This window comes from Chroicocephalus ridibundus, chromosome 13, assembly GCF_963924245.1.
Source record: "Chroicocephalus ridibundus chromosome 13, bChrRid1.1, whole genome shotgun sequence".
Taxonomy (NCBI): Eukaryota; Metazoa; Chordata; class Aves; order Charadriiformes; family Laridae; genus Chroicocephalus; species Chroicocephalus ridibundus.
Window position 1 is genome coordinate 7,242,760 of NC_086296.1, and position 27,539 is coordinate 7,270,298.

The window sequence follows — 27,539 nt, forward strand, 5'->3', positions numbered from 1 at the left end:
AGCTTGTACTTTCAGTGATTTGCCTGAGCTGTTGGCTTGTGAGCTCTCAGTGTGCTATGAACTAAATAACACTGTGCTCAGAATAACCGATGACAGTGATATCATCTCAGACATTATTAATGTCTCTGGCAATTACTGACTTTCTTTAAAAGGAATTTCTGTATTACAAAATTAGGTGTCTTTTCTAGAGTGACAAGAAGCTTCAGGTAATACCAATACTGCCTATTTGCATAGCATTTCTTAGCACAAAACCACTTGTAGAAAGGCTTCCAGAGATAACACAAAGATAATAGAGAGGTCAACAACATTTTCTGGCTATGTGTAATTACCTGGGAGTATCGGTTTTCCAGGAAACTGATCCAAGGTCCATGTAGTACAATGAAAGAAAATTTTTTTTTGACTGTGATGTACTTTGGGCAAATACTGCTGACCTATAAAGACTGTCCGCATCAGAAAAATCACATTTAGGAACTGACAATTAAGGTACCAGGCTTAAAAAGCAAGAACTGTAGGAAAAGTGTATTTGCTTGTTTCTTCTGGACAAGATCCTTACGATTGTAGAAGAATTGAAAAGTTGGTAAAAGCACAGAGGGATACTTCTGTCCAAAATGCTGCTATACCAATATGAAGTGGACAACTGAACCCACCAGCTTCCCATACAGTTTTTTCTGTGTATTTCTTCTCTACCAACTAATGACAACTTTAGCTTTTGAAAAATGGGAAGGGATGGTCATACTGTTTTTACCAGTTCCACTTTCTCTGGAGATGAGGAAAGGAATCCAATCTGAGCCTACTGCTGCTCTTGCTAGTGGAAGATACAAGGAAGAAAATTAGTAAAATGGGCATCTACATTGATGTTTTGGAAATCACTGTTCTTATGTTATCTGATTGCTGAATTCTTCTGGACTCTCTGCAGCTGTAGTTCTGTATAAAAGCAGCTAAGCTGCAGTGTTATGAGTAGAGGTTTAACAAATAATAGCCTAGAATCTATTTATTTCCATCTGCAAATTTATACATCTTGCTATAAATTTGCATAATGAAAGTATATTAGAATCCAGATGCACATCAACTTAGATATGCATTCACTCTATTGAAAGGATGGATTTTGATGCCTCAGATACAGACCTGACCTACTGTTTTTGAAAGTCAATGAAAAGTTTCCCATCCATTAAGTGAACTCTATCCCCACCTTTTAGGAGTTTCCAGTCCTTATCAAGCAAAATTCCACCATTCATTATTTGAAAACCTTTTTCTTCAGCAACCACTACTTTTCTAAAAGGTCTAAGCCAACAATCTGTTATCCAGTAGTGAAGAGCACAGGATACAAGGAGCCATTTCCAGTCCAAAACTAGTAAATAATCATAATCTCACATTCCCCAAGAACAACACTACATATTTTCAGACCTCCTTTCATCTTAGCTCCAAGGAGGCAAGCCAGGGTTTTGCCTGCATCCTTGCACTTAGAAACAGGATCAGGTTTCTCACCAGTTTTATCTGACACACTATGTGATCTTGTAGGAGGTACCTTACTTCCCCGCTTCTCTTCTACTTTTTACATTTTTTTAATTAGGCTGTAAACGGAACTTGACAACTGACAGCTAAAGTGAGACCTCAGTCTTGATCAGGACCATTAAACATAGTACAAGAAAATAAGAGATGTTAGTAAAACTTAATAACTTTTCTACCATACCTGTTCACACATACCTAACCTATCAGTAATCTCATTTTCCTACATCCCAAACCAGCATCTTTAAGAGTGGAAATGTATCAGTACAAAGATTTAAAATAATTTGTTAATGCAACAACGAAAGCTTCATTTTTACTTTTTCCTGTAGCAGCAGAATATCAGCACCAGTATTTTCAGATTGTTTGACATACTCTGTGTGCAGGAGCTCATTGGATACAATGTATTTGTTCTTGTTGACTTTTAGTTATAGTTTTTTTCTTAACCCACATTTACAAACTTTATCAGGATGCAAGATCATGTTAGTATCTACTAATGCAATATGGAAGTTTTCTGTGTTTCTTTAATACAAATTCATAGAGATGACAGTATGATGACACTAAAGGCATTAGAGCTAAGCCTGTGAATGCAATTACATGCAGTGAATCAGACAGCGCGGTGCGGAGTGCATCAAAATAATGCATCAGTTAGGAGATAAACTGCAAACTTAGATGCTAGCACAAACAAGAAATCTGCAATGTGGTAGCTACCTATAGCTGGGAAGGAAGATCTGGAAAATAAATCCTAAAGAAAAATTTCTTGTTGTGCAACAACAAACAAAGGAAATTGCAAGGAAGAAAAAAATAAAATCACAGATTAATAATGCTCATTCATTGAGAAGCAACTGGCTGTCAGAACTCCACACACTACTTTGAACTACACACACTTCACTTGCATGTACCAAGGGTTAACTGGGACGGTATGCGGTCATTTCCCAGGTGTTCACGTTAAAAATACACCCAGAACCTTTAAAGTCCAGATAAGAGTAAGTCTAAACTGTTACCCTGGGTAGGCAGGACAAGCATTAACTCTTTTCATCTAAATCCTTTTCCCACATCTCCTCTTTCCTTTTCCTTCTCCATAAAAAAAAAGGTACACAACAGCCACAAATTAATTATCTTGGCCAAATCTTGAAGAAGTATAAGCTATGTCTGCATTAGACACTCATTTCTGCTTGTGGGTGATGGTCTGAACAGGGACTCCACTAGCCTGGAGTACACTCTTGTACTCCAGGTTATGGTTCAGACATCTGGCACATCTACTTAGGACTCCCTTCTGCCGTTTTTTCTTTTACCTTCTAATTTGCTAAACCCACAGTCTTTTACCCCAGAGATTACACTGAGGGCTTACATGACCACAACAGCTCTGTGTGGCTAAACAAAAATGGTACTTGAATATAATTTGCTTGTAGCATGAGGATCGTAGCATGGAAATTTTGGGAACCAGTGTTCCAAAACAACTCCTGAAACCTCAGATTTGCACCATTTTAGTTCCTTTGCATTTTTCCAGTTAATATATGAAAGTATATGTGTAACTTCCCTGGTAGTCATAAGCTTTGTAAATTTTCAGTCTTAGGACACAAGTCAGAAGTTGTTTCAGATACAATATTTGATAAATTAGTTCACATATTTGCACAGCTTTTTATAAAAATATTTTGCTAGCTGTTCCAGCCCACTTTTGATTTGTCACTGTGTTACTCCAAGAATCCTATCCTTTTTGTATCTTTTTAGATGGTGGGGTAAGATGGAATAATACCACTATTCTGATTTTGTAAGACACTGTATATTCTGCATGGGTGTAAAAAATTACATGAATTATTAGAGAAGCCATTCCTCATCTGAATCCCCTCAGCAAGAAAATATTATTTTTTAAACTGAGTAATGAATTTTAATATAATAAAACTGCATTTGCTCATCATTTTACTAATGGCTGGTGTTTCCAACATGACAGAAAACAACTGCATACGGACAAATACAAGCAAGCCTCCAGTTGCTTAAAACGACTATCTCAGTTAGCATCAGAAAATGAATGGAGCTTTATAAAATAACATTCTTTATCTGCAGCTATACTACAGGGCCCTCTGCCGTGCAATTCATGGTAATAATGGAATAAATATATCAGGTCAGTAAAATTATCCTCCCATTAGTTCTAGTGGTGTAAGCTGCATAATTGACATGTTAGGTTTTCACTATTGTTTAAAAGCCTTTTTAGGAGCAAGTGGCAAGTGGGCATTATTTACCACTCACTCTGGGTTCCTAACAAGGTCAGACAGATCGCCTAACCTTGTCAGGTGGCAAAGCCATCTGGCTCGATCTTGGTCTGATCTGATTTCTGTTTCATAAACTAAACTCCATAGTCCCTTGAAAGAGAGACAATAGTCTTTTCAATGGCCTGAGCCCTTTCACCCTTTGTTTCTCTCTTTAAATAATATATGTCTCTTTGGTCTTTTGGCAAGAATGCTTGACCTTGTAAATGTGCCCATTCACAGTGCTCTGTAGCGCTGGAATGTGCTTTCATAATACTCGAAAGCTTCTTTATATTATCTAAGGCAAATGTTTGTTTATGAAAGTTGAAGTAAAACATTCACATGATCAAAAGAGAAATGAACAGGCACCTGGAATGCACAGTAAAAAGATCCCTCCTAAGAGGAAACTTCTCTCATTTCAGCTACTGTTCTGAATCCAATTAGGATAGATGAAAACATTTCTCTCACTTAACTCTGAAATTAGAAAAAGAATAGGAACTATGAAAAAAAATGACAATATCCTAACAATTTGCTCTCTCTCTCTGTATTTGTGAACTGCTGATACGCTGCTGTTAACGGTTATATTAGTCCATTATAACAGTTGCAGAAAGGACTCTTTTGACGTTTCCTTTTGCCCTGGGGTACAGTTCTACAGTACCGCTGAGGCAGCTTAACAACTTGCTCTACCTGAAAGGGACAGACCTGTTTCTTCTTCCCTTCTCTGCTTCTGCCTTCTCATCTGCTTGCTAACAGCTGTGTCTTCCTTGCACTGGCTCTGGTGCTTTATTCGAATCTTCACTAAACTGATTTAATTTGTCAGCCAAGCAGAAAAGTATTTGCATTCTCTTTATCAACTTTTTTTTTTTCCTGCTCATGTGAGCGAATCATTTTAGTGGGGGGCCATTGAACACCAACCTGAGTGGAAGGGAACCAGGAGGGACATGCAGTGAGGAGGTAAAGAAAAGCAGCGAAGCTGGTACAGCAATAAGGTGGGAAACAAAGCCTTGGGGCAGACTTGCTGTTCTGCAAGATGTGAGGAGAGAAGACAGTGACTGCTGCAGCTGCAAGGAAAAGCCAACCCTTCTGCCTTCTTTCCTGGGACTAGTGCCCACCACTCACCCAGCCTGAGCTTTCCTCCTGCTGTAGCAACAGCTATATGTCATAACCAAAGCAGGTGGCCGGGCTGGGGTCTTTTGCTGCACCTCCAGCAACCAGCAATCTGTTGCTAAAGGCAGTTGTCTGCTTTGTCTTTGTGGCTCTAGGCAGTTGCTCTGCTCAGAGCCAGCCATGCTGAGCAGCTCCAGCATGTGTCAGAATCTCACAGAGGAAAGGCTTAGTACTGTACACATTAGAAACCTCTAATGCAGATAAACTAAAGACATGCTTTGGCTGAGCATCCTTTGCCTTAGATAATACAGTAATTCTATAAGTCTGAAATTCAGGAGATTGTCATAATCTTCCTGCTATGAAGGAACACCAGTTGCTGCAGACTTGGTTAGCCTCCCCTTTATTCATACAGCTTGTATACAGCTGAGAAACTTGCTCCCTACAGATACCTTACCACCTACTACAATGTCCAGTGTAAACCTATGTTTTTTCTTTTCCACTTTAAAATATTGCTCTGTCTGATCACTGAATCAATGCACCAAAATTCTTCCTCTCTCTTTATACTCCTCCACCCTTTTTTTCCACAGTTAGAGCCAATTAAAGTCTGACCTAGAAGAAAGTACTTAGCTACCATTGAGTCTGAATAGCTTCTCACTTTGAATTGCCATTAAGGTTCTTAATAAGGCACTGTAGGTAATATTAAATTCAGTCAGAATGTCTTAAAAGGTATAGGTACTTTTCACTATCAGAAATTAAACCAAATAAAATTTACTTTCTCTCATATACCTATTTTATGGGATTGGTGTTATTTATATTAAGCAGCTATCTAAATGCTCCGACTACATACTTATAGCTTAAGCAGTGGATTTTTTTTCTCTTCTGTTAATATCAAATACATTCAATTTATTCACTGACATACAGTTCTGATATTCCTAGCACTTCAGATTCAATCTGCTTTAAATAAAACTCTTACTTCATAACATGACTCAATTGTGGTCTTGTAACAACGCATGTGCAGAATTTCGAAATGACTCTCTCTAGCGTTGACAATTGCTACGGCTGAGAAATGAAACTGGAAGAAGATTAAAGGTAATCATGCTCTCTTCCCACTGTTTCTTTATCCGAAATTTTTAACTAGCCCTAACCGCTAGAGTACCTGCAAGCTTCACAACAGAATCTCTGCAGTATCTGATAGGATAAGGAAAAGCTATTACTTCCTATAATGTAAAGAACTGTTTCACAGAGAAACTAAAGTCCGGCTTCTTTTAATTTGGTACCCAAATGGAACTGAGATGCTGAAATATTTTTTGAAGCTTTCCTTTTTATCAAACTTTTCAAATTAACAGAATTTGGGCAGCTAAGAATGGTGGACAAAGAAATAAACCAACAAAATCAACGTCTGGTTTGATTTGGTCATCGAAGCAGCACGCATAGGAAATTCAGCAGAACATGATTTTTAAATCATTGTCACCAATCGGAAGGAAAGAACACTGTAACCTTTTGTGAATTAAATGACAAATGTCTGCTAACTGATATTCTAGAAGACAGTGAACACTTCAGACCTGCTACTGTCCTTGTAAGTCAGGAGGCAGACTTTATAGATGTTTTGGAGAACAAGTTTGAGACTGCTACCTTCTAAGGAGAAAGAAAGAGGCATTAAAAATTTCTACTGTTTGTTCTGCTAAGCAAAAACATCCCACAGAACAGAGAGAGCAAAGTCCTGCACAAAAGATATGGGCACATTATTTGTATACAGGTTACTATTGTGCAGCTGATTTTACTTCCTCTCGATGAAAGTTACTGTGTTTTGGAAAAATCAGAACACTGATTGTGGATTTTGAAAGTACAACAAATTCCTTCTTAGCAGACAATTACAGAGAAGTCCAGCTCCTACCCTGCTGATTGCAAGCTTTTGTGTCCAAGACTTATCAAATACAGTTTTGTACTCCACCAAGGACAAACATGGTACATCAACCTGTAGATGCTAATGCAATATAATGATTTAATAATAAAAGACTACTAGAACAATATATAATAATATATAATACATATTATTATAGATACTATAAAATAGATAATAAAAATAAAAATAAACATAAAATAAACTTTTAATAATAAAAATGTTTCTATTGTATTGACAATAAAATTAAAGTATTCTACTCTTCCATCATATGTAGTTTTAAATGAAGCCTCATAATAAAATTAGGAAAGAACAGCAAAAGCTCTTGCACGTTCAATGCTCTTAGAAGCAGCTGCAGCAAGGGATTCAGATTAATGCAGTTGACTACTGATTCAATTAAGTGTTAGATTTACAAATTAAATTAGCTGTTAAAAGCCAGGAAATTATCTTTTTTTGGTTATTTTTAATGAAAGATTTTTTCAGTTATTATGAACGTAGGAAGTCCTTGACAAAGAAGTTCTTCTGATACACTGTCTTGTGTCTGCTTCAAAGTAAGACATGAGGAATAGTTGTATATTGTTACAAGATCATTTCCAAAAAAATTGAGTTTCTTAATTTATTTGGTTAAAAGGTGGCTAATATTCTGATGAATAAGGGCTTATAAAATTTCTGAAAACCCTACTGTTATAATTTCAGATGCTTTCAATATAAATCTCCTCTATGTTTTTAATACTGCTAATCTATTTCCCTAATGGTGTCCGTGGTAAGGAGTTCTGCAGGCATTGCCCCTATTCATAAGGGCAATTTTAAAATTGCCGTCCTGCAATTGTATTGAATATCTCTTTGGCCTTGCATTAATTAAAAAATTAACGATATTCTTGATTTACCTTTACATTATTGTTCATTATTTATACCATTTAATCATCTCTACTGCAAACCATAATTTAACTGTTAACTGTTCTTAACCCCGTAGCTACTTCTGTTGGCAATGTAGGCAAAATGTAAGGTTGTCTCATTGAGCAGTTTTAATTTAGGTTAATATACGTTGTTTGAACGCAGTTATGGAAATTTGGACAATTCCTACTTTGTGAACTGGGGGGCAGGAGGGGAGGGAGAACAATACTACTATATTATATATCAATATGTCAGCCTTAAGTCTAGATTTTGAGCAGACTGTAAGATCAAGGAAGCTTAAAAAGCTCATCCATGAATCTTTATAAAGCTGCTTTTTCGGTTAGCAGAAAAATATTACTTCATGTACAATCTATTTCTGGTATTAAACGTGTGAGCCATAGTTCAATTGAAAGCCAGTTCTCAGCCTAAAATGCCAAATTTCCATCTTGGTGCTGCAGAAAGAAGTCCTGCTGTTCTGAGAGTGTGATTTATCTTTGACACTCAAGGGTTAAACAAGTATGTCTGCTTTGCACATTTGCCTTTTGAACTATCAGTTAGAAGTCTTTAATTTGCTGAATGGATACAGCCTATAACATCAAAGATTAGCCATAGAGCTAGAAGTTCAATCTATTTCTCTTTGGGCATCTTTAAGTTTCTTTTCTACTAACTCCTGTTGGCAAAGAAGTTCAAAAAAGCAGAGCACCTTGATCTGCTCAATCTAAATAAAACACATCACTTCAGGAAATTGAGCTGCTTTTCATAACCACAAAGTCTGATGTATCTGCTACTAAGGAGGGAAGTGCAGACAGACTTACACACTCCCTCATTGATCTCAGGGGATGTTATGAAGCGTACGTCCTAACTCTGTGGATGTTAGAGGCTGCCGAACTGTGGTCTTCAGACCACAAATATTTAATGAGAACATAATAAATAGCCTGTGGCTCATCTGTAGAGTCATATTGCCTTTTGCTTTTAATTAAAAGTCTCATTACAGTGACAGTGATGGGAGTTTCCACAAGAAACGTCCAGGGCTGATTGTACTCCATTGATCCAACAACCTGCTTCTCTAAAGCTTCTTGGGTTAAGTTTTTCCCTCACTTTAACCTCCTACCCTCAATGCCAGTGATTTCTATGGGATTGGTGACACTTGCTAATCAAAATACAACCAGGTTTCTTTTGTTTCTGCCCTGGTGTTCATGTAAATGAGTTTGGATACATATTTACTGAGAGCTCAGCATGGACAGTTATCTTTCTTTTCTTTTTCTTCTTCTTCCCATTAAAATAACTTGGTGATTTTCAGGTTCACATAAATAATGCGACAGAGTCATAGAGCAGTTTAGACTGAAAGATACCTGTGGAGGCCATCTAATACAAGCCCCTGAGACATGAGAGTCATATCTGAGGTGATTTCAGTGTTTCTGCAGAGAGCTGGAATGCCCTGGTAGAACTTTGTAGCCTGTTTCATGCCTACTAATTAATTAATGTAGAATGAAAAGGCTGAAGAGTGAACACCGTACAGTGAAGTGAATTTTGAAAGTTTTTCATTTTCTGGAGATAGTCATAAGTTATAGATTAGTTCTACAAATATTTCATTTTATGATATGATTTAGGCACTGTATTTTATGATGAGGAAGTTCTTGAAATTAAATATGCAAATCAAAATATAGAAGAAAGTCTGTGGGATCTTTGAAAGTGCCAAGAGGCTGCAACAGTCTCTGCAGCATGTGCATAAGTTCCCCAAAATCTGTTTAGATGGCTATCTTATCCATTAGTTGCCTAAATTATTTTTTTAATACTTCTCGATCTCTGGCTTGTTTTGTTTGTTTGTTTGGCTTTTTTTAATCTGTCTTAACACAGGCAAGAGTCAGCATTCTTCTTATTAAAAAGACATCTGTATCTAAAATACCATTACAAATCTATTTGTTGTCAGTTTCCTTCCTTTGACTGGGAAAAAACCCAGGCAGAAGTAACATCTAAAAGTTCCTACTCCTCACTAGATTATTATTAATTTTTAACCAGAGTATTTAATTGCATCTTCACCAATTTACATCAGTTATTGGACACAGTAATCAAACAGCTCCTAAAGCAATTTGAAGTATTATAATCCTGTAAGACTGTATTTGTTTTGCAATGTTTTCTTTATAAATAATACACATTAGGCTAGAACATTATCCTCATTAGCCTAGGGGACTGTTGAAAAGCAGTAGTTATATGAAAGATTGAATTTCAGCATTTCAGGTCTTATTATGCTAGGTAATTAAATGAGAACCTCTGCTAATTGTACTGCATCAAAGACTGACAATGGCTAGGAAGAAACGGCATGTTCCATTCATTAAGCAAGGATAATATGCCTGTTATGAGCAAATAATCCATCATGATCAGAGAATGATCGGAATATTGTTTATCCGTATGCCACATTAGTGAGACTTGGCGCTTTCATACCGCTCTTGAGCCCGAGGAGCACGGGGAAAACCCGCACCTCCCGCTGCCGCGGCTGGCAGCCCGGGCGGCGGCACGAGGGGGCACTGCGCGCACTGCAAACGCCACCGCTCCCCCGGCACCGCCAGCGCCGCACGGGAAACCGCCCGCCGCTCCACCGCCCAACGCGCGGCGGAGACCCACCTACCAGAGATTTCTCTCGGCTCCTGGCCTGACGTTGTCACCTCGGTTAGGCTGTCAGAGAATGCGGTGTTAATACGAGCACTCACATGCACGGTCACAACAGATCTGATACCTTGAATTCAACTTTAGAGTCGAATAATTGTTACCACGTGTTTAAAGTAACGGTTGAACTCAAGCTAAATGTCAAGGGGTTCGACTGGATTAGCCATTTATCCTGGGCACAGCACTTTGAAGTAGCTATCCCTTTTCAGAATGCAACCTGCAACAGATGTGTCTTGAGTATTTCAAAGCCTTGACTTCAAGCAAATCAAAATATGAAGTAGTAAATTGACAAACGCCTTTGAAATGTATTGTATCTGACAGAATTTTTGTTTCTTAAGTTAGTAAGTACATATTAAGACAACTAATTCGCATTGCAGAAAACATACCAGAGTGATTCATGGTATAGATATTTAAAGGTTATCAAGATATATTGATTTATTTTACTTTATCTATACAAATATAAGAGAAGGAATAAGAGGGATCAGAAACACTTGTGGATGGATTGTTCCAAAGGCTAGTCATATATTTAAATGCTACAATATATACACATGAAAAACGCTATATAAGACATAGGCATTATTAGTTTATAGGCTGTTATTGCAATAGAATCTAGAGATCATAATTAGTCCATCATGGTCCTTCCCAAGAGTATGTAGTCTCAGGTTATAATACTTATATAAAACAAAGAAACAAAGAGAAGACACACTACAGATGAAAAAAAAATACTGCCAGGGATTTCAGTAAGTGTTTGCTGTATGAAAACAAATACTTAGTCTTGGCTCTGTTCAAATTCTGCTCTCATTTGCTTTCCACAAATGATGAACTTGTATTTGCATTTTATGTCTCTGGAAGCTAATAGTACCCAGTGTTACTGGTAATTTGAATATTTACTACAAGTATGGACATCTTGAAAACCTGACCATTGTAATATAGTTATCACAGTTTTGGAATTAAAAAAAATAGGGAACATGACATCCTTGTTTATGTATAAAGACACTGGTATTTGGACTTAGAATAGATACCACATTTGTGGACGCTCAAAAACGCAGATGGGTTCAAACACAAGTGGAGAAATTCAGGGGAGAGAAATCCATCAAAGACAAAGACAGAATTGTTGGCTCAGGAATTCTCTGAGCTTCAAATCTTCAGAGCCTGGGAAAGGACTATCACTGCACACTTACCCTCTTGTGCTCTTCCCAAGGCATCCGGTTTTGGCCACTGTCAGAAACAAGTTAGGTCAACCTTTGGTCTGGCTCAGTACAGCTAGTATTATTATAGAGATTCTTAGCACATTGAGGAAAAAAGATCAGATTCTTCAAAAATTTCAGTTACTGAAAATATTTGAAAAACTTTTGCATGCACTTGCATGCACATAGCGTAATTTTTTTATGTAAGTGCAGAAAATTAGATTTGCATCTAGCTAATGGCATGACTTTTCTAAAGCTGATGTATCAGGTGACGCCTTTGCAACCAGAAATTAAAATGTTGAAAAGATTCATAGATCCCTATATGTTTTTTACCAAATACCCCGTTTTAAATGATATGCCCTTTACCTTGTAGTTACTTTTCTGGACCTGTTTCCATGAAGCTTCTCATTGATAAATTTGGCAAAGGGGTGAGTCAGAGGAAAAGACGCTTCCCTTATTTTACTTATCTGTGAATAAAGGCAGACAATAAATACCAAAAACCATGTTAGCCACATGGTATTTTGTTTCCATTGTCACCAAAATTTACCTCATTTTGGTAGCAGTGTTGAATGGTAGGACAGAATGACACATATTTAATCCTTTTGGTATCAGTGATTTAAATATCTACTGGTTTTTTATATACTCAGTTGGATTTTGAGGAGTGGTCTTCTGGTCAAAAAACCCCATATCTTAAGAACTAAAACTGAAGGGTACATACCCATGGCACTCCAAATTTTTACCCATGCAACAGATACATATTGTGTTCATTGCTTACAGTCATGAGTATAACAACTAGGAAAGATCCCAGTGACTAGGTGAGCTGGTTCCTTTTGCAAATAATGGTATCTTGTTACCCTAAGTCCTTGTGAAAAACATTTGTCAGCCAAAAAGATGACAATGCCAGGCACTATGGTAGAAAAATACATTTCAGATGTACTGAATATAAACCCACGCCATGCTGTCTGCATGCAGCACAAATGAATAACTGTAAGAGATACAAGTTATATCTCTATTTCAAGGATAAATGCTGACACTGAAGTATAATAAAATCATTTTAAATGGCAATACTCCTAACTGCTAAACAAAGCATAGAAGTCAAAAGAGAGATGATAATGCACCCAGGTACGAGGATGGGATAAAACTGAATGCTGAACATTTTTTCACTCTATTCCTTTATGTGACTTCAGATCTCTGGCAGAATTTGGGGTGCACCACTCTCCCTTTCTTTCCATTGGAATTTTCTTTACATGGGACAATAGAGAATGCAATTTTGGTACGGACGCTTGCAGTGAACTGGCCACAATCACATTTCAAGGATTTAAAATTCTGTATTTAAAGAAAACAAGCTAAGAAAAGTATAATTCTGAATAATTACACATAAGCGAGCAGAGAAGCATACATTAAATTAGGAAGTTATTTATTTACCCAATCCTATTAATTTTAAGGAATAGTAGAATATATATGTAGCTTTTTTCCTGTATGTGTCTATGCACTTGATGAAACTATTTGGTGTCATTATCCCATCATACATATGAGGACATTGAGGGATAGAGTAGATGACTTGTTTAAGGTCACACTGAAAGACAGAGTCATTTGTATGATATAGTACCAAGGATAACAATACATGGCAAACTAAACCAGAGAACAAGTTAAATGGGCCTTCGAGTAGCAGACATAGGCAGTGCTAAATGACCACATCCAAAACCACTCACATGTATCAAGGACAATCTATGTTTCTGGCTGAATTACAGAGTAGTGGTCAAAGGCTAGTTTTCATTACAGAACCGTTAAAATCAAGATTACAGGCTGCAACGTCTATTATACTCACTTATGTCATGAGCGCTAAACTGATGACAACATCGCAATCCCAACATCTGCTTTCTAAAGTTCTCTCAGATTATTGTTTCTGACAGACTTTTGCATCGACAAAACACAAATTGTACAAAACACCTCAATGCCTGCGTGCAGGTTGGAGAGTTCTGCTATCAGTTGCTATCTGCACATGGCAATACAGGCTTTGATTTGATGGATTTTTTTTTTCTGCTTTCAATTTTTAGCATTGGGTCAGTGAATTGGCATGTGACTTCAACATTGTGGTTGGCAAAATATAAAGAGGGCATTGTAAGAAACCTCAATGCAGGTTGCGTTTTCAGCCTAACGTACAGTGTATTATGACTTCTGAAAATTTTAGGCTGACTGATCCTAAGAAGTCAGCTTTGTCCCACTGTCACTCTACTTGTTTCTGAGCATGTTCCTTATTTCCATACACTTACTGCAGGGAGTATGCTACATGTAAGACTGAAAATTTCAGTTTTTCCTATTATAAGTCACAAAAGCCCATAATTAAACTCCTGAGATTCCTTCAGAGAAACGAAGTTGTATAACTACATTAAAAGTATCTGTTGCTGAAATATTTACTACAAATAGAAAACAAAAGAATGTGACAAAATCTATGCAAAATTAAGTTACATGCTATTCCAAATGAAGTTCATATTATTCATTACCTATATTCAAGACAAATACCTTGACACATCACTACTAGGATGTGCTGAAGTCTAGGGCTAAGGTAGTGGTAAAAAATCACTGGAAACAAAAATACCTAGCCAATTCTCCTTACTCACTTGAGTAACCCTGATGAGGTAAGACCTGGACTCAGGGATGAAATTTCCATAAACTTTAGTGAGAACAGTAGGATTCTTAGGACAAAATTCATGTCCATTCATGTTATACACTTTCTACAAACTAACCTTAACTTCAACTGGATAATCTGAGGAGTCGCAAAATAATCAACATGAATAAAATGTCAGAATCTAACTTTAAACATACAAACCCACTCCGGAGCAATAAACCATTGCAAAAATCCAAACAGATTCAGGATTTCATGTAATTTAACATATACAGAATGCCTTTGCTGACGTGTTCACAGACAGAATTTAGACTGTATCAAAGGTAGGTAATGACATTTTCTGTATTTTTTTAATGTCAATGTTACGGTTTCCTTTTTCAGGACTCCATATATACTCTCCCTTGCCTTCAAACACACCCCTTCTCTGTTGTTCTGCTTAGTGTTAATTGTGCTGTTGTTATAAATTGCTCACAGCAACCCATATTTTCATTATAAATGCATCAAGAAATAAATTAAGCCAGGTTCTTTGAATTTGAGTGGGATTTGCGTATTTAACTCCTTTGGTTTCCTTTGAAAGTCTCTGCCAATGGGTTCTATGTGCAACTTCCACAACTTTTTTCAGGGCATCTTATGCAAATAACATACACATTCCAGTTTGGATTTGATAAATAGGACATATCCTACTTGTCAGTATTTCCAAATAATCTCATGCCCCATCTAATTTACATTATATTGAAATTTTCTTCACAATTCAAAGAAGACAAGTGTTAGTTTATGAATGATGATAGGGTTGGGTTTTGGTCCCTCAGTAAAAGTTGCCTTGGAGAGAAATATCATTTGTCTTCACTGTATCTGCTTTCTCTTATAAATCAGATGAATTGTATACACACATTATCTACAAATTCAAGTGCAGGACGTAAATGTTTGTTAGCTGCTGTATTTTACTGTTGACTGCTGGATTCCTATATTTAAACCCATCTAACAAGTATTTGTAGTGTCTAGCAGAATTTACAATCAAGCAGAAGAGACTAAAGCTGTTACGCGTTTTTGAATGAGTTTTTCACTGAGAAATGCTTCTTTACATTCTTGAGGAGAAAAAATTATGTTAAAATTGCATCCATATGATATCCTCTTTCTGCTTTTTCCACATTTGAATTAGCTGCTACTGACAATAAAATCATGTAAACCATGACAGTACAAAGCATACTCCCAAGAAAGTTCTCTGCAGTTCCTCATCAGACATCTCTATGTTAAGGTAGTCTTTCTTGACTTCGCTTATCAAACTGGGAATTTTGTCTTGCATGAACATTAGGCTTTTTAGAATCAGACAAAATATGTTTTACTCATTTTATTTAGGGTAATATCTAATGATAAACTTTGACACCCATTACAGTAACTGACCACAGATGGAGAGAACCTCACTGATTCTGGTTGATTAGCCAGCCATTGAGGACTGGCTGTGAGGCATTTGCCTGAAAGATCAGAGCCTAATTTCCCAGGATAAAAGCAGTAGGTTGTAAAAAAAATTTACCATTTTAAGGCATTATTTTGTCATGGGGGAAAGGTTTTTTGCTTGCTTAGGTGATTTCTGCAGTCAATGCTTCTTATGCTAGAATACCTCAAATACTCAATGCTTCTTACTAAATTGCACTTTACTTGCTGTGTGCTACAGCTGTAACAAAGATTATTAAAAGTACGTTTACTGTTGGGCTGCAAATATTTACATTTTTTGGCATAAGAAAGAGGAAGATATGCTAGCCGAAATTATCCAGGATACCCAAGTGAAAGCATCAAATTAAAGGAATAAGAATAAAAACATGGCCTATGAATTATGTTTGGAAGATGGAACTGAAGAAGTGTGCAGAAGGAAAAGAAAAAACAAGAGGATGAGGAGGCAATAACAGGGCTGGAGCTGGGTGAGATCCAGGTGGGTCAAGCCGCTCTCTTTGTTTTAGGGCTTGCCGTGGGCTTCCCTCTCTTTGGAGGGAAGCAAACGTGCGTGATAAAGACTCCTGTTTTGGTAAGGCTCTTTTCCTTTGATTTTCTGTTTTTAATACGTGTCGCTTTACAGCAGGACTTTAGAAGGCAGGGGTCCAGCAGTAGGGCGGTGAGGTCGGTGATGGTCCCTCATGTCGGATGGGGATTTCTCCAGTCCCCGGGCCCAGCCGCGCCCGAGGTCCCTTGGCTCCCGTGTCCCCCTCCTCACCTCCACCCGCGGCCCCCAACCTGGCCACCTCGCACCCCCGTCTCCTGCTATGGCAGCTGGGCAAAACCCCTTTCTCCCTTCGCAGCCCTCTCACCTCGTCCGCCTCCTCCCGCGGGCCGGGGGGGGTCAGCACCAGGGGGACCGACACCGGGTCCGGCCCGCCCCTTCCCTGCCGGGTGCCGGGCAGCCCTCCCCTCAGCCGCCGCCCGGGGGTCTCCTTCCCCTCAGCGCCTCCCGCCCCGCGCTGAAGGCGGCCGTAGGTAGGGCTCCCCCCCTCCCCCGCCGCGAGCGCCAACGGCCGCCGGCTCGAGCCCAACGGTCCCCCCCCCTCCCCTCCCTTCCCCCTCCCTCCTCCTCCTCTGAGGGAAAAGTGTGTCTGCGCGCGGCTGCCGGCGGCCCCGCGATAAAGGCAGGGGGAGCCGGGCCGGCCGGAGCCGCAGCGGAGGGCGCTGGGGTTTAGCCGGGGAGAGAGCCAGCCAGACAGCGGCCGGGGGGGGACGACCCAGCCCCGCCGGCTCCCCCCTGCGCCCCGGCTGCGGGATCTTCCCCGCCCTTTGCTCGCCCGCTTGAAAAGTTTTGCCCGGGGAGCGCGGCGGTGCCGGGGCGCCCCGTCAGCCTCAGCCCGCCATGGGCGCTGCCCGCCGGCGCTGAGGGGAAGGAGCGGAGCCGGCGATGGGCGGCAGCCCGCCGCAGGGCTGAGCGGCGCCCCGGAGCGAGGTGTGCCGGCCAGGCTCGGCGATGGCGCGCCCGCAGCGGGCGGCGGGCGGGGAGAGCTAGCGGCCTCGGCGGAGCTCCCCCCTCCCGGAGCCGCGCCCGGGACGTGTCCCGGTCTTCTCGGCATGGCGGGGGCTGCTCGGGGCGGCGGGCCCCGCAGCCCGGCTGTCAGCCTGCTTCTTGGAGCCCTGCTCTGCGGAGGTAAGCGGGGAGGCACTTGTCGGCGGGCGCTGGCGGGGCTGCGGGGGGAGCCGGCGGGTGCTCTCTCCTGGAGGCACCAGTTGATCGCCTGCGGACTGCGCCGGGCTGGTTCGCGGCGACTCGAACTCCTTCCGAAGCAAGTGTCTTGTTTTCCACCGTAGCGGCGTGCGGGCTAAATTACTCCTTCCTCCTTCTTTTCCCACATGCCTCTTTTTTTCCTTTAAATCCTGCTTCCGTCTCTCTGTGCTGTGTTAAAAATTTCGCTTTCCACTTCCCCCCGCCCCACCTTTTTTTTCCCCCCTCTCTTGTTTATTTGAACGGTAGGAAAGCCTGTATCTGACTAAAATGAGAAAGTTTCCTTTCTGCCTCAACGACGATGGTATTTACAAGTGTATCTTAATTATTGCGTTGTGTTAAAGGGATCTTCTCTGTGGGAGAGGGTGTCCCAGTCCCAGCTTGGAACGGAGTATAGGGAGTGATGAAGAGGCACCAGGGAGTGCAATGACAGTGTTTAGGAATAGCGTCCTTTTAATTATATTGGAGTTGTGCAGTGGTAGCTCTAGAGACTGGATAGAAGCCCTGTTACCTGGACTGGACAAGATGTTATCTTGATTAAAGGGATAGCTGAGGAACAGGTTTGTCTTAGCATAAAGGTCATCCGAATGATCTGTTGTTTTTTCTCATCGCTGAACTTCTGTGATCAGAGTCTCCTTGACAAACGCAAATCTCTAAAGTGATTCAGGAATGCAGATTGTGCATGATACAAACAGGGATTGCTGTGCAGAGTAGTAGGTGACTGCCATGTCTCAACACTTCTTGTTTTCTTGCTCAGACCATGATAGTTGTGGATATTTTCTAAAAACATATCCTTCTCCCTGTTTTGGGGGGAGTGGAGGGGACAGGACACGGATGGATGGAAACTTGTTAAGCTCTCTGCGATTCATGCTGTTGCCATCACTAGGAATAAAAAAAATATTTTTGCCTTTTGTCCTGTTGATATTAGTGGTGCTGTTTGACATAAGAAGATTACTAATAAAAGACTCTTCACTGTTTAGTTTGGTCCAGTCCTGCCAACCTCTCTCCAAGGGTAGTTGATTGCAGAGGCAGCCGTGAGATATAAAGAAGTATCTCAAGACTGAAGCAAAGGGGGAATCAGTAGCAATTTATAAAGGGACTCTTCCCACCCTGCGGGAAAAGCTTCCCTGGTAGGGAAAACAAAGTACCTGGCAGAAAACTGCATGGCCTCTTAATGCTGGTCATTTTAATATAGTACATTAAAATTAATGGACATCCCAGTGACTCAACATGCTCTGAAAGTGCTGATGTGAAGAATCTGAAATACGGGCTTCTGTTTTGATTGCTGCAGCCTGGAGGTGAGAATTGTATTAGCCTCGTGTTCACCTTCAGAGACTGCACGAGATTAAGACTTGTAAAGAGGGTCTGGCATTTTTCTGGGGCAGTGTGTCTCTTCTGCCATGCAGCTTTGACAGTCACAAATGCATCTTCTCCAATAAGCATTTGCATTAGACTTAATACGTTGAGTTAGGCACCAATATATGGGCATTTTCTATCTGAAAATATTTATAAGAGAAATAAGTAGGTTCTGCTGCTTAAGGGTAGGAGAAAGTGCTACAGTGAGAGGTTATAAACAACCCAACCTCATTAAGCTGTTTCTCTCTACTGGAACCTGGGTCAGCGTTGACTCAGCCATGCTGTAAAAAAAGTCGGTAGTGGTGCTACAGCTAGCCACTGCTCGCAGCAGCTGCTGGGGGTTTCTGTGCTGTGCTCTTCCAGAAAAAAAAAAAGAGAGAATATTACTTTCCTTCAGGGAAGAAAAGCAGAGCTTCTGAGCAGGGAATTTGCCTCTCAGCATTGCTGGGCACAGTATGATTTACAAAAGAGCCAGTTAATTAAACTTATTAAATAAGGTGTTTGTATGGTTTCCTTGTGAGGCCTTAACAAGCATTTCATTTGCGCTCCCCTTGTGTATTTGCACTCTTTTTGTTGGCGTGTTAGGATAGTGATTGTTCTTGAGAGCTAAAGTCCAACTAAATGAAAGTCACTTTATAGCTCGCAAGCGAAAACGTTTGTAAATGTGCTGAGAAACTTACTATTATAGACAAGTTGTCATTTGCTATTTAAAGAGCTATATTTACTTCTCCGAACTCATTAGCATCTCCTATCAGGCCTGAATTTCTAAGAAATTCTCCTGAAATCTTGCCTTAGGCATCAGTGTGCCATTATGCTGTGGTTATTATCTGGCCATAATGTTAATTCATTCAAACTCAAGAAAGAAGCTTGGCATTTAATTTGAGCCATGCCTCTAGTCAGACCAGGATGTATAAAAAGTCAGTGTGTAAAAGTGTTCTTGCATTTAGGTACAAGCACATGTTTTACACTCCTCCTAGGGAACCGGCATCCAATAAATGGTATGTATGTGTGTGAAATGATATTTACATAAGTAAATCCCAAGTGTATATATATTCCTTTCAGGAAATGACCTCTTTTCAGCAAAGTGCTAATGCATGTGCTTAAGCCTCTTGATAGCCAATAGGAGGTATTCATGAGCTTGAAGTAAGATTATATTTTTTTAAATTGTTTTCTTGAATCGGAGCATAAATGCAGATACAAGTGTACAGATTTACTTTATAATGCATAGATTAATACTCAATTTCATATTAGCTGTGAACAAGAATTATAGAAACTGGAAATTTAGAATGTAGTAAGTCCTAAGACAGAGTTTAAGGATGCACAGCTAGAGGATTGATTCAGTTGCACAAGAAGTACATGTGTGCAAGAAAGTATTGAACATGAGCAGATGTTAAAGGTGCATGGAGTTACCAGAATTTTAGGTACTTAAGTAGTGTTTGAACACAGATGCAAACACAGTTATGCATGCATAGGTTGGTATAGCACCTGCTTTGGTTCTGCTCGTCTTTATACCACAGTAATGCAATATGTCCTTGTTTTTGTTACATTGATGTGCACACTGATTGAGGTTCTTCATTTTGAATATTGTTTCATTCTGACTTTAAATTGTTCAAGCAGTGAGGGGTTGTTTTATATCTTATTTTGAAAATTCAGTAGCATGGCATACCCTAGTGTTACGGAAAACTTCCTAAATTTTCTTTTTCTTAATTTCATCATGTTGGTGCTAGCTAAGAGCACAGCAGGGACTTGCATTATGTTAAGTTATAACTGCATGCAGTTTTATAAGTGGCTAATTTCTCTATTGGATATAACACTTTCAAAATTGAGATAATGCTCTTAATGTTCTAATTTACTTTGTTTTCATATTCAGTAGTGGATCTTAAAGTTTATTAGACACTGTACTTACCTAGTAAAATACTCTTGAATTGGGGAACTAAGTATTTGTACGAAATGAAGTAATAAATAGCACACCATTATGTTTTCTTAAATGGCTAAATATTAGTAAGTATTGACAAACTGTTAATTGAGATGAAATGATGGGGATTTTATTGAGAATTGGGATTTAGTTCTGTGTTTTTCTTTTTAAACTCCACTGAGAAAGCAGTAGTTCAGCACCACCGGAAAGGCAGCTTGTAAGGAATAGCTAGAAAGTCCCTATGAATAATGGCAAATTTGCTAGAAGTGTTGGTATACAAACTTTCCTGGGTAAAGTTTTCAAGGTAGTGCCCCTTTGCAGTAAATCTGTCTGAGCTGTTGTTTGTAATTGTGGTTAGGGTCATGCCTACTTAAGTCACTTAGTCAAGAGACAAATAAGTAAATGACAGTTTGAAGTCTTCAGAATATGATCATGACATTGAAGAGGTGTCAGAGACTTGTGCTGAATCCCAATTTTCTTCAAGGCTTTGGTAGACCTTTGATTTAGTCATATGCTGCAAGTTTGTGCTGCCACACTGAGACTTTGGCAGTAGGTCACATCTGGCAGGCTCCACTAGATGTGTCCTAGCTATTCTGAGAGAGACAAAAAGCATATTATGATAAAAGATGTGCAAGTAAAATGGCAACAAGCTGAAAGAACTTAAGTGTGTAAAGACAGTAATTGAAAATCATCTAATATGGATGTTAAAAAAGCTAAACTGAGGATGTAAGAGAAAGAAAACATATTGTGGGTGACTTAAAATAATACTTGTCCATCAGTTCGAAGGAGACATTTACTGTATACTAGGTAGATTTGATACTGAAGAGGAAAATGTATTTAGTTAGGAAAAAGTTTAATTAGGAAAGCTGTGTAGCAGGAATCAGTCCTTGTCTCTACTGTCAGGAATACCACTGGCCTGCTGTTTTCATCAGTCGGCCAGCTTAACACGAGCCAGCAGTGTGCCCAGGTGGCCAAGAGGGCCAACAGCATTCTGGCTTGTATCAGGAATAGTGTAGCCAGCAGGAGCAGGGAAGTGATCGTGCCTCTGTACTCGGCATTGGTGAGGCCTTACCTCGAGTACTGTGTTCAGTTCTGGGCCCCTCTGTACAAGAGGGACATTGAAGTGCTGGAGCGTGGCCAGAGGAGAGCTACCAGGCTGGTGAGGGGTCTGGAGAGCAGGTCATATGAGGAGAGGCTGAGGGAGCTGGGCACGTTTAGCTTGGAGAAGAGGAGGCTGAGGGGAGACCTCATTGTCCTCTACAACTACCTGAAAGGAGGGTGTAGAGAGGTGGGTGTTGGCCTCTTCTCCCAAGTGAATAATGACAGGACCAGAGGAAATGGTCTGAAATTGCGGCAGGGGAGGCTTAGATTAGATATTAGGAAGAATTACTTTACTGAAAGAGTGGTCAGGCACTGGAACAGCCTGCCCAGGGAGGTGGTTGAGTCACCATCCCTAGAGGTATTTAAGAAACGTCTAGATGTGACGCTTCAGGGCATGCTCTAGTGGCAGAGATCCTAGGTTGGTTGGTTGGACTCGATGATCTTAAAGGTCCTTTCCAACCATGAAGATTCTGTGATTTCCTTCTTTCTCTCCCTCTCTCATCCACTGTGATTGTCATTTCATTGGTGAAAGACTTGATCCTGGTTTGGCCCCTTTGTCCAGTGGGACCTTTTTATTTACTTAATATCTAAATGCCACAGTGATACAAATACAGGTAATATTTTGTGATGCTATAATGTGTTAATGTAAGGTGTTTGGCTGAAATTTGAGTACTGTGTTCTTCATAGTGATAAGCAGTAACTTTCTGGCCAGAAAACTTGCTTTTGTCTAGTTCAAACTCTTGTCCTGACTTGCTCTTACAGGCCTGAGTCCTTTATATTTTGTTCAGTCTTCCTTACAGACTCAGTACCCTGGCAAAACAGTTTCACAGTGTTCAGCTCTTCAAGCAGTTGTACTGTTTTGTGTTCTGTGGACTGGCTCAGGCTCTAGTGACAGATGTGACCCCTTTGAAACAGGGACGGACAAATGGTGCATTGAAAGTTCATAGCTTCTGCAGTCTCCTCACTTAGAGGTATCTGGTAAAAGCCTGCGGATGCATCTAGCTTTGGAAATAATTTCAGTCCAGTAGTGCCTGTGTCTGTTTTAGTTAGCAAATGGAAATAGTCTCTCTCTTTATCTATTTGTTCACATTTTTTTGGGTCAATACACAGCCTCAGGTCACCATTTTTCTTTTCAACTGTATCTAGTGAAATGACCCAGTGAGTCTACTCTTCTATTTTCTTTGCTATTCTAAAGCATATTAATCTGTTGAGCTTGAATTCCATAAACAAAGTGTCATCCCCATCACTAAAATTACAGGCATCTTTGCAGCACTGGTCAATTAGGTGAACTTTTCTTTAGGGAAGTACATCTTGACTAAGTGGTTCTTTGCCACTACGCTTAAGAAATGTGATAATGTCTTACTATTGCATCACTGACATCTTGGGTCAGTAACTTTGTGCTTGGAGACAAGCTTTTCTGGCACTTCTTTTGCTTGAATAACACAGATCACACTAATCATAGTTCTACTGTCATTATCAAAAGTGTTCTCTTACAACTCTGCATTTCTAACAGCCTGACAGATGTAAACAGCCAGACAAGTCTCCTTAAGTGGCCACTTCTTTTATTATATACTGCAGTAAAAATTTAATCTGGTTTTGACATCTGCTAGTGCTTTAAGTGTCATGTGTAAGGTCAAACACCTTTTTGTTAACTCTTTCTTCTATAATATTTACTGTTTTCTTCTACATTTGTTATGAAGTTTCTATAATCTTTTAGAAGGATGGTGTGAAATTTTTAATATTTTTATCATAAATGCATTAATGTCTGTTGCTACCAGACGTTATGCGTTTGGCGCTTTTAGCTGTATGTTCCTCTTTAAGATCATGAAGCACAAATCTGCTGCATGGGGAGACTGTAAGTGAATTTCCCTTTTCAATATGATGAAGCAAACACTAAGCCCCAAAACAATGGTTAGGAATTTGACATTATATGAAAACTTTGCAGTTAAGTAAAAATGTAAAGGATGGGAAGCTTGTTCAATTATGAAAAAAGACTTTGAAAAACAGTTTATGCATTTGGATTGGAAAAAAAGACTTAATGGTCTCCTGAGCACATCTAAAAGTCAGTTTCTGTGCGTGTGAAGAGGAAATCTTAAGTAACTAAAAGGTAAGCTGATATCCCATGATACTGCTGAGGGGGTTGGTCCACTAAATTCTGCTCGTCAACTGCAACAGCAATCACAGAATACAGATGTTGAAATATATCCACCAATGCATCTAATACTGTGTTACTTATGTAATTGTTGTATTTTTTCGCTTGATAAAATTTTTCAACTGAGTAATTCTTCAATTGAAAATATTTTTGAAATGGATATAATTTACAAAACAACTTTTAAAATTGTGCTTGCGTCTAAAATAATTAATATTTTTTGTAAAGCTAGCTATTTAATGTAAAACTATCACTTTGACTTCTAGTAAATGTATTCAGATACAAACTGATAATAGGATAGTACTCTATAGAGCATGTCACTAGTATTTTTCTATAATACTGTTTTGCTGTTACAAAAAAGAATGAGCTCTTTGTAACGGCTATAAAAGATTTGTCATTGCAAATGACTTTTGAAAAGCATTTTAACTTTACGTAACAACTTTTTTTTTTTTCTTCTGATTGAGAATGAAAGTAAACTTCAAAATGTTAGTTTCTGTCCTTGTGAAATTCCATTTTCCAACCAGTCGTATTGCCTGAGGGTGCAGTTCTTTACCAGCTTGAGCCAACGTAAATTGATGCTGCCAGGTTTCTGCCCTCTCCCAAACTGAGCAGTCCTCTTTTTGTGCCAACTCTGGCATGCCTCTGATTCCTCTGTAAGCTGCTTCACTGCTTCAGGGAGATAAAGCACATAAAATACTTTTTTTTTTTTTTTTTTTTTTTTTTTTTTAATGAAGGGTAAGTTCGTATCACCTTAGGATCAATTTACTGCTTGCATAAGCAAAAAAAGAGGATGGGCCCAGTGGGGGAGGGGCAGTGTAAAGGAGTAGGGTACTGCAGCCTAGCACTTGCAAGGGTATGGCTTTAATTTGTTCATGGGATACTATAGTAAAAAAAGAGATTGCTATGGGAGTTGCTTACAGTATATATCCAATGCAGGATATTAAACACTGAGAAGTTAGAGAACATGAGAGGCACTTGGTAAATGACACAGCTTTGATTTCTGTATTGGGTGTTTTTTCTCATTTTGCTGATTCTGTATCATTTTGAGCAAATAGAAGTGAGGCTTAATGTATCACCATTGCCTCATGCAGGTAGAATGACCCTTTTGATGCTTAACTTAAAACTATTTTTCTGAACTCAAACCAAAGCAAATACACACCATCATTACCCCCCAACAAAAGAAAAAGCCCAAATCCCCAACTTTTCTTGCACAGGACTGGTAGCAGTGCTTCTTATTAGAATTGCCATTAAAAGAGTTTGGGTTTAGTTTCTTATAAATTCCCCAACCATTAACTGTTTCAGCTAAAATACTCCATGCCAAGCATCTGCCTCAGATTGAATACATTTTTTTTTTCTTTTCCAAAACTTCAGCCAAGAGTTCAGTGGTTTACAAGAACAGAGGTAGTGGGGGGGGAAACTGGATTTTCCTTAGTTTAAAAATAGTTGCTGACCGCTTCTTTGAGAAGAACTGATACCCCGATGAAACTTGCCAGGAGGAGACTTGTGAGATTGCTGAGAAAACAATCCAGGGTTGATTTGATGGGATGTCAAGCTAGCAACATTTGAAAGAATGAATTTGCTTATGACAAGGGAAGACTTGATGTGTCCTTACAGCTGAATTCTATGAAAATTGCTATGCACTGGGCATATGCCATATCAGGGTGAGCTCTACTTTCCTTGCAATTACAGATCTTCACTGTGGAAGCCTGACCTGGATAAAGCATAAGAACTGTGGGTAGGGACAGTGGCCATGCTTGTGCTCTCTGTGCTCCATCCCCTTCCCTAGCTGCAGGGGAGACTTCTAGAAAAGGAAACCGCTTATTGGAATAAAGAAAGGACAAAGCTGGAGCTTAAAAGGTGGGGAGTGAAATGGGCAAAAGCAATATAGTGCAGGAAAGTGTGCTCTGAACATTGGCAAGGACAAGAATCAGTTTGGGGACAGGTGGGAGGGAGAATCAGGCTTTCTGGGTAAGGGGGAAGAGTGACTATAGAAGGTGGTGTGGAGGAAAAAGTGTGGATGAGGGTTTGCAGAAAGATGAAAACCTTGGGAGAGAAACACTGAGGAAAGGTCAAGGTTGTGTAAGGGAATGTCACATGAAGCTGGGGCTAGAACTGTAATGACAAAATGAGGAGAAATATATTGGGGAGCTTATAGGGATTTTGGCCATGTGTTGATGGAAAGCAAGATTCAGGCTTGAACAAAATGGGTATAGAAGTACATAGCTGCTAGAGTATGGGTTTTGAAAATTTAATTAAATTAATGATTAATTAATGATTTTAATTCTTGTTTTCTGCAGCTGAATTACTCTGTCAGTCATTGTACAATGCCATTAGACTTGTGTTGAGCCAGTGAAACCTAACTGAGCAGTGGCCTGTATTTACTGGGCTGTTATAGCCTGTTTGTTACACTCGCCTCCAGCGTTTGCTTGGTTGGTTGTGTCTATGTGCTGGTGGAGAAAGTAATTACACCTTATGATTGTTATTCTTTTAAACATGATTCATTTTTGCATGACTCGATGTGGTGTTTTTTTCTTTTTAATTTCATATCTCTGTAGAAAGAGCCAGAATATGTGTTTCTGTTCTGTAGAATCAAATGACCTATCACTCTGGTGGCATGAAATAAAGAGTAGCAAATACAATAAGTAACTACTGTGGAGAAGGTAATATACTATTGACTTCTCAGTACCTGTTGATTTTCGCTGGTCCGAACATCAGGGAAGAGGGAGATTGAATTTGGCTGCCCCTTAGTGAGAGTGGATACCTGCTTGTGAATAGCATTAGCCTGAAAACTCATGAGCGTTTCAGTTTTGCAACAGATTCATGTAGAACCTGTAGAAGAACAATTTGTATTTTGCTTTGTCATACTTCCTAGTAACTTTAGGTTCTCATTCCTCACTCTTCCGGATTTTTAATGATGAGTTTAATTTAGGATTTCTTATCTGCTTTGCTATTCTGGTAGGTAGTCTGAAACTTGATGATGCGTTTCACAGTTCCAGGTGTGCTGTATTGAACTATTTAGATGGAAAAAGATGCTTCTCTGTGTGTGTGTCTGTAATTTGGGATTTGGACTTGAGTCATACAGAGTATGGGTTGCACAACTCAAAAAGGCTTCGTGTTTTCTGGACACAGCATCTGTGCTATAGAATGCTTGTTCAGTGTATTTCTATGTGACACACTTTGTCACTAATAGCCAAAGGGAGCTGCATGTAGCTAACGTAAGCGTAAAGTCTGTGCCTCTTGGAAAAGCTGGTGTGACATTACGTGAGTTTGTGAGTGTTCTTGAATGGGTCTCTTGTGTCTCTCTTGTTAAGTCTTTATTGTGTATTTTCAAATCTCAGTCTCTTAAATGACAAAACTTACTATTAAAAAATAATTGTGTTTTATTTGGCAGAGTGACTAATCGTTATATTTTTCTATCTTTTATAGGTGTTCAAAAAGACAGTCTTTTATGAGAGATGCTATTGAGCTCATACTGTTTTAAATGCCTTTGTGCTTGTTGTTTGTAATCATCCCATTGACAATTTCAGAAGGTAATCTATTAAAGAATTTGGAAATAGAGAACTCTCTCCCCATATATTTGTTTAGCATGCCCTCTTGTCATTCCATCTTGGTGAGAAAAGAGATTTTTTTTTTTTTTTTAATTGGAAGAGCAAGAAATTTTAAGTACGGTTCCCTCTCTTCTTTAGTTCTCTCTC

The 27,539-nt window shown here is 39.4% G+C and overlaps 1 protein-coding gene across 1 annotated transcript in view; it reads left to right on the top strand.

Annotated features, from left to right (window-relative positions):
* Positions 1 to 16,737: 16,737 nt before the first annotated feature.
* The window catches only part of TMEM132C (transmembrane protein 132C), a 224,247-nt gene continuing 213,445 nt past the window's right edge, over positions 16,738 to 27,539 (top strand). The window contains exon 1 of the mRNA XM_063351452.1: positions 16,738 to 17,248. Coding sequence (XP_063207522.1) covers positions 17,173 to 17,248 — 76 coding nt within the window. The 5' untranslated portion in view covers positions 16,738 to 17,172. The remainder of the gene's footprint in view (positions 17,249 to 27,539) is intronic.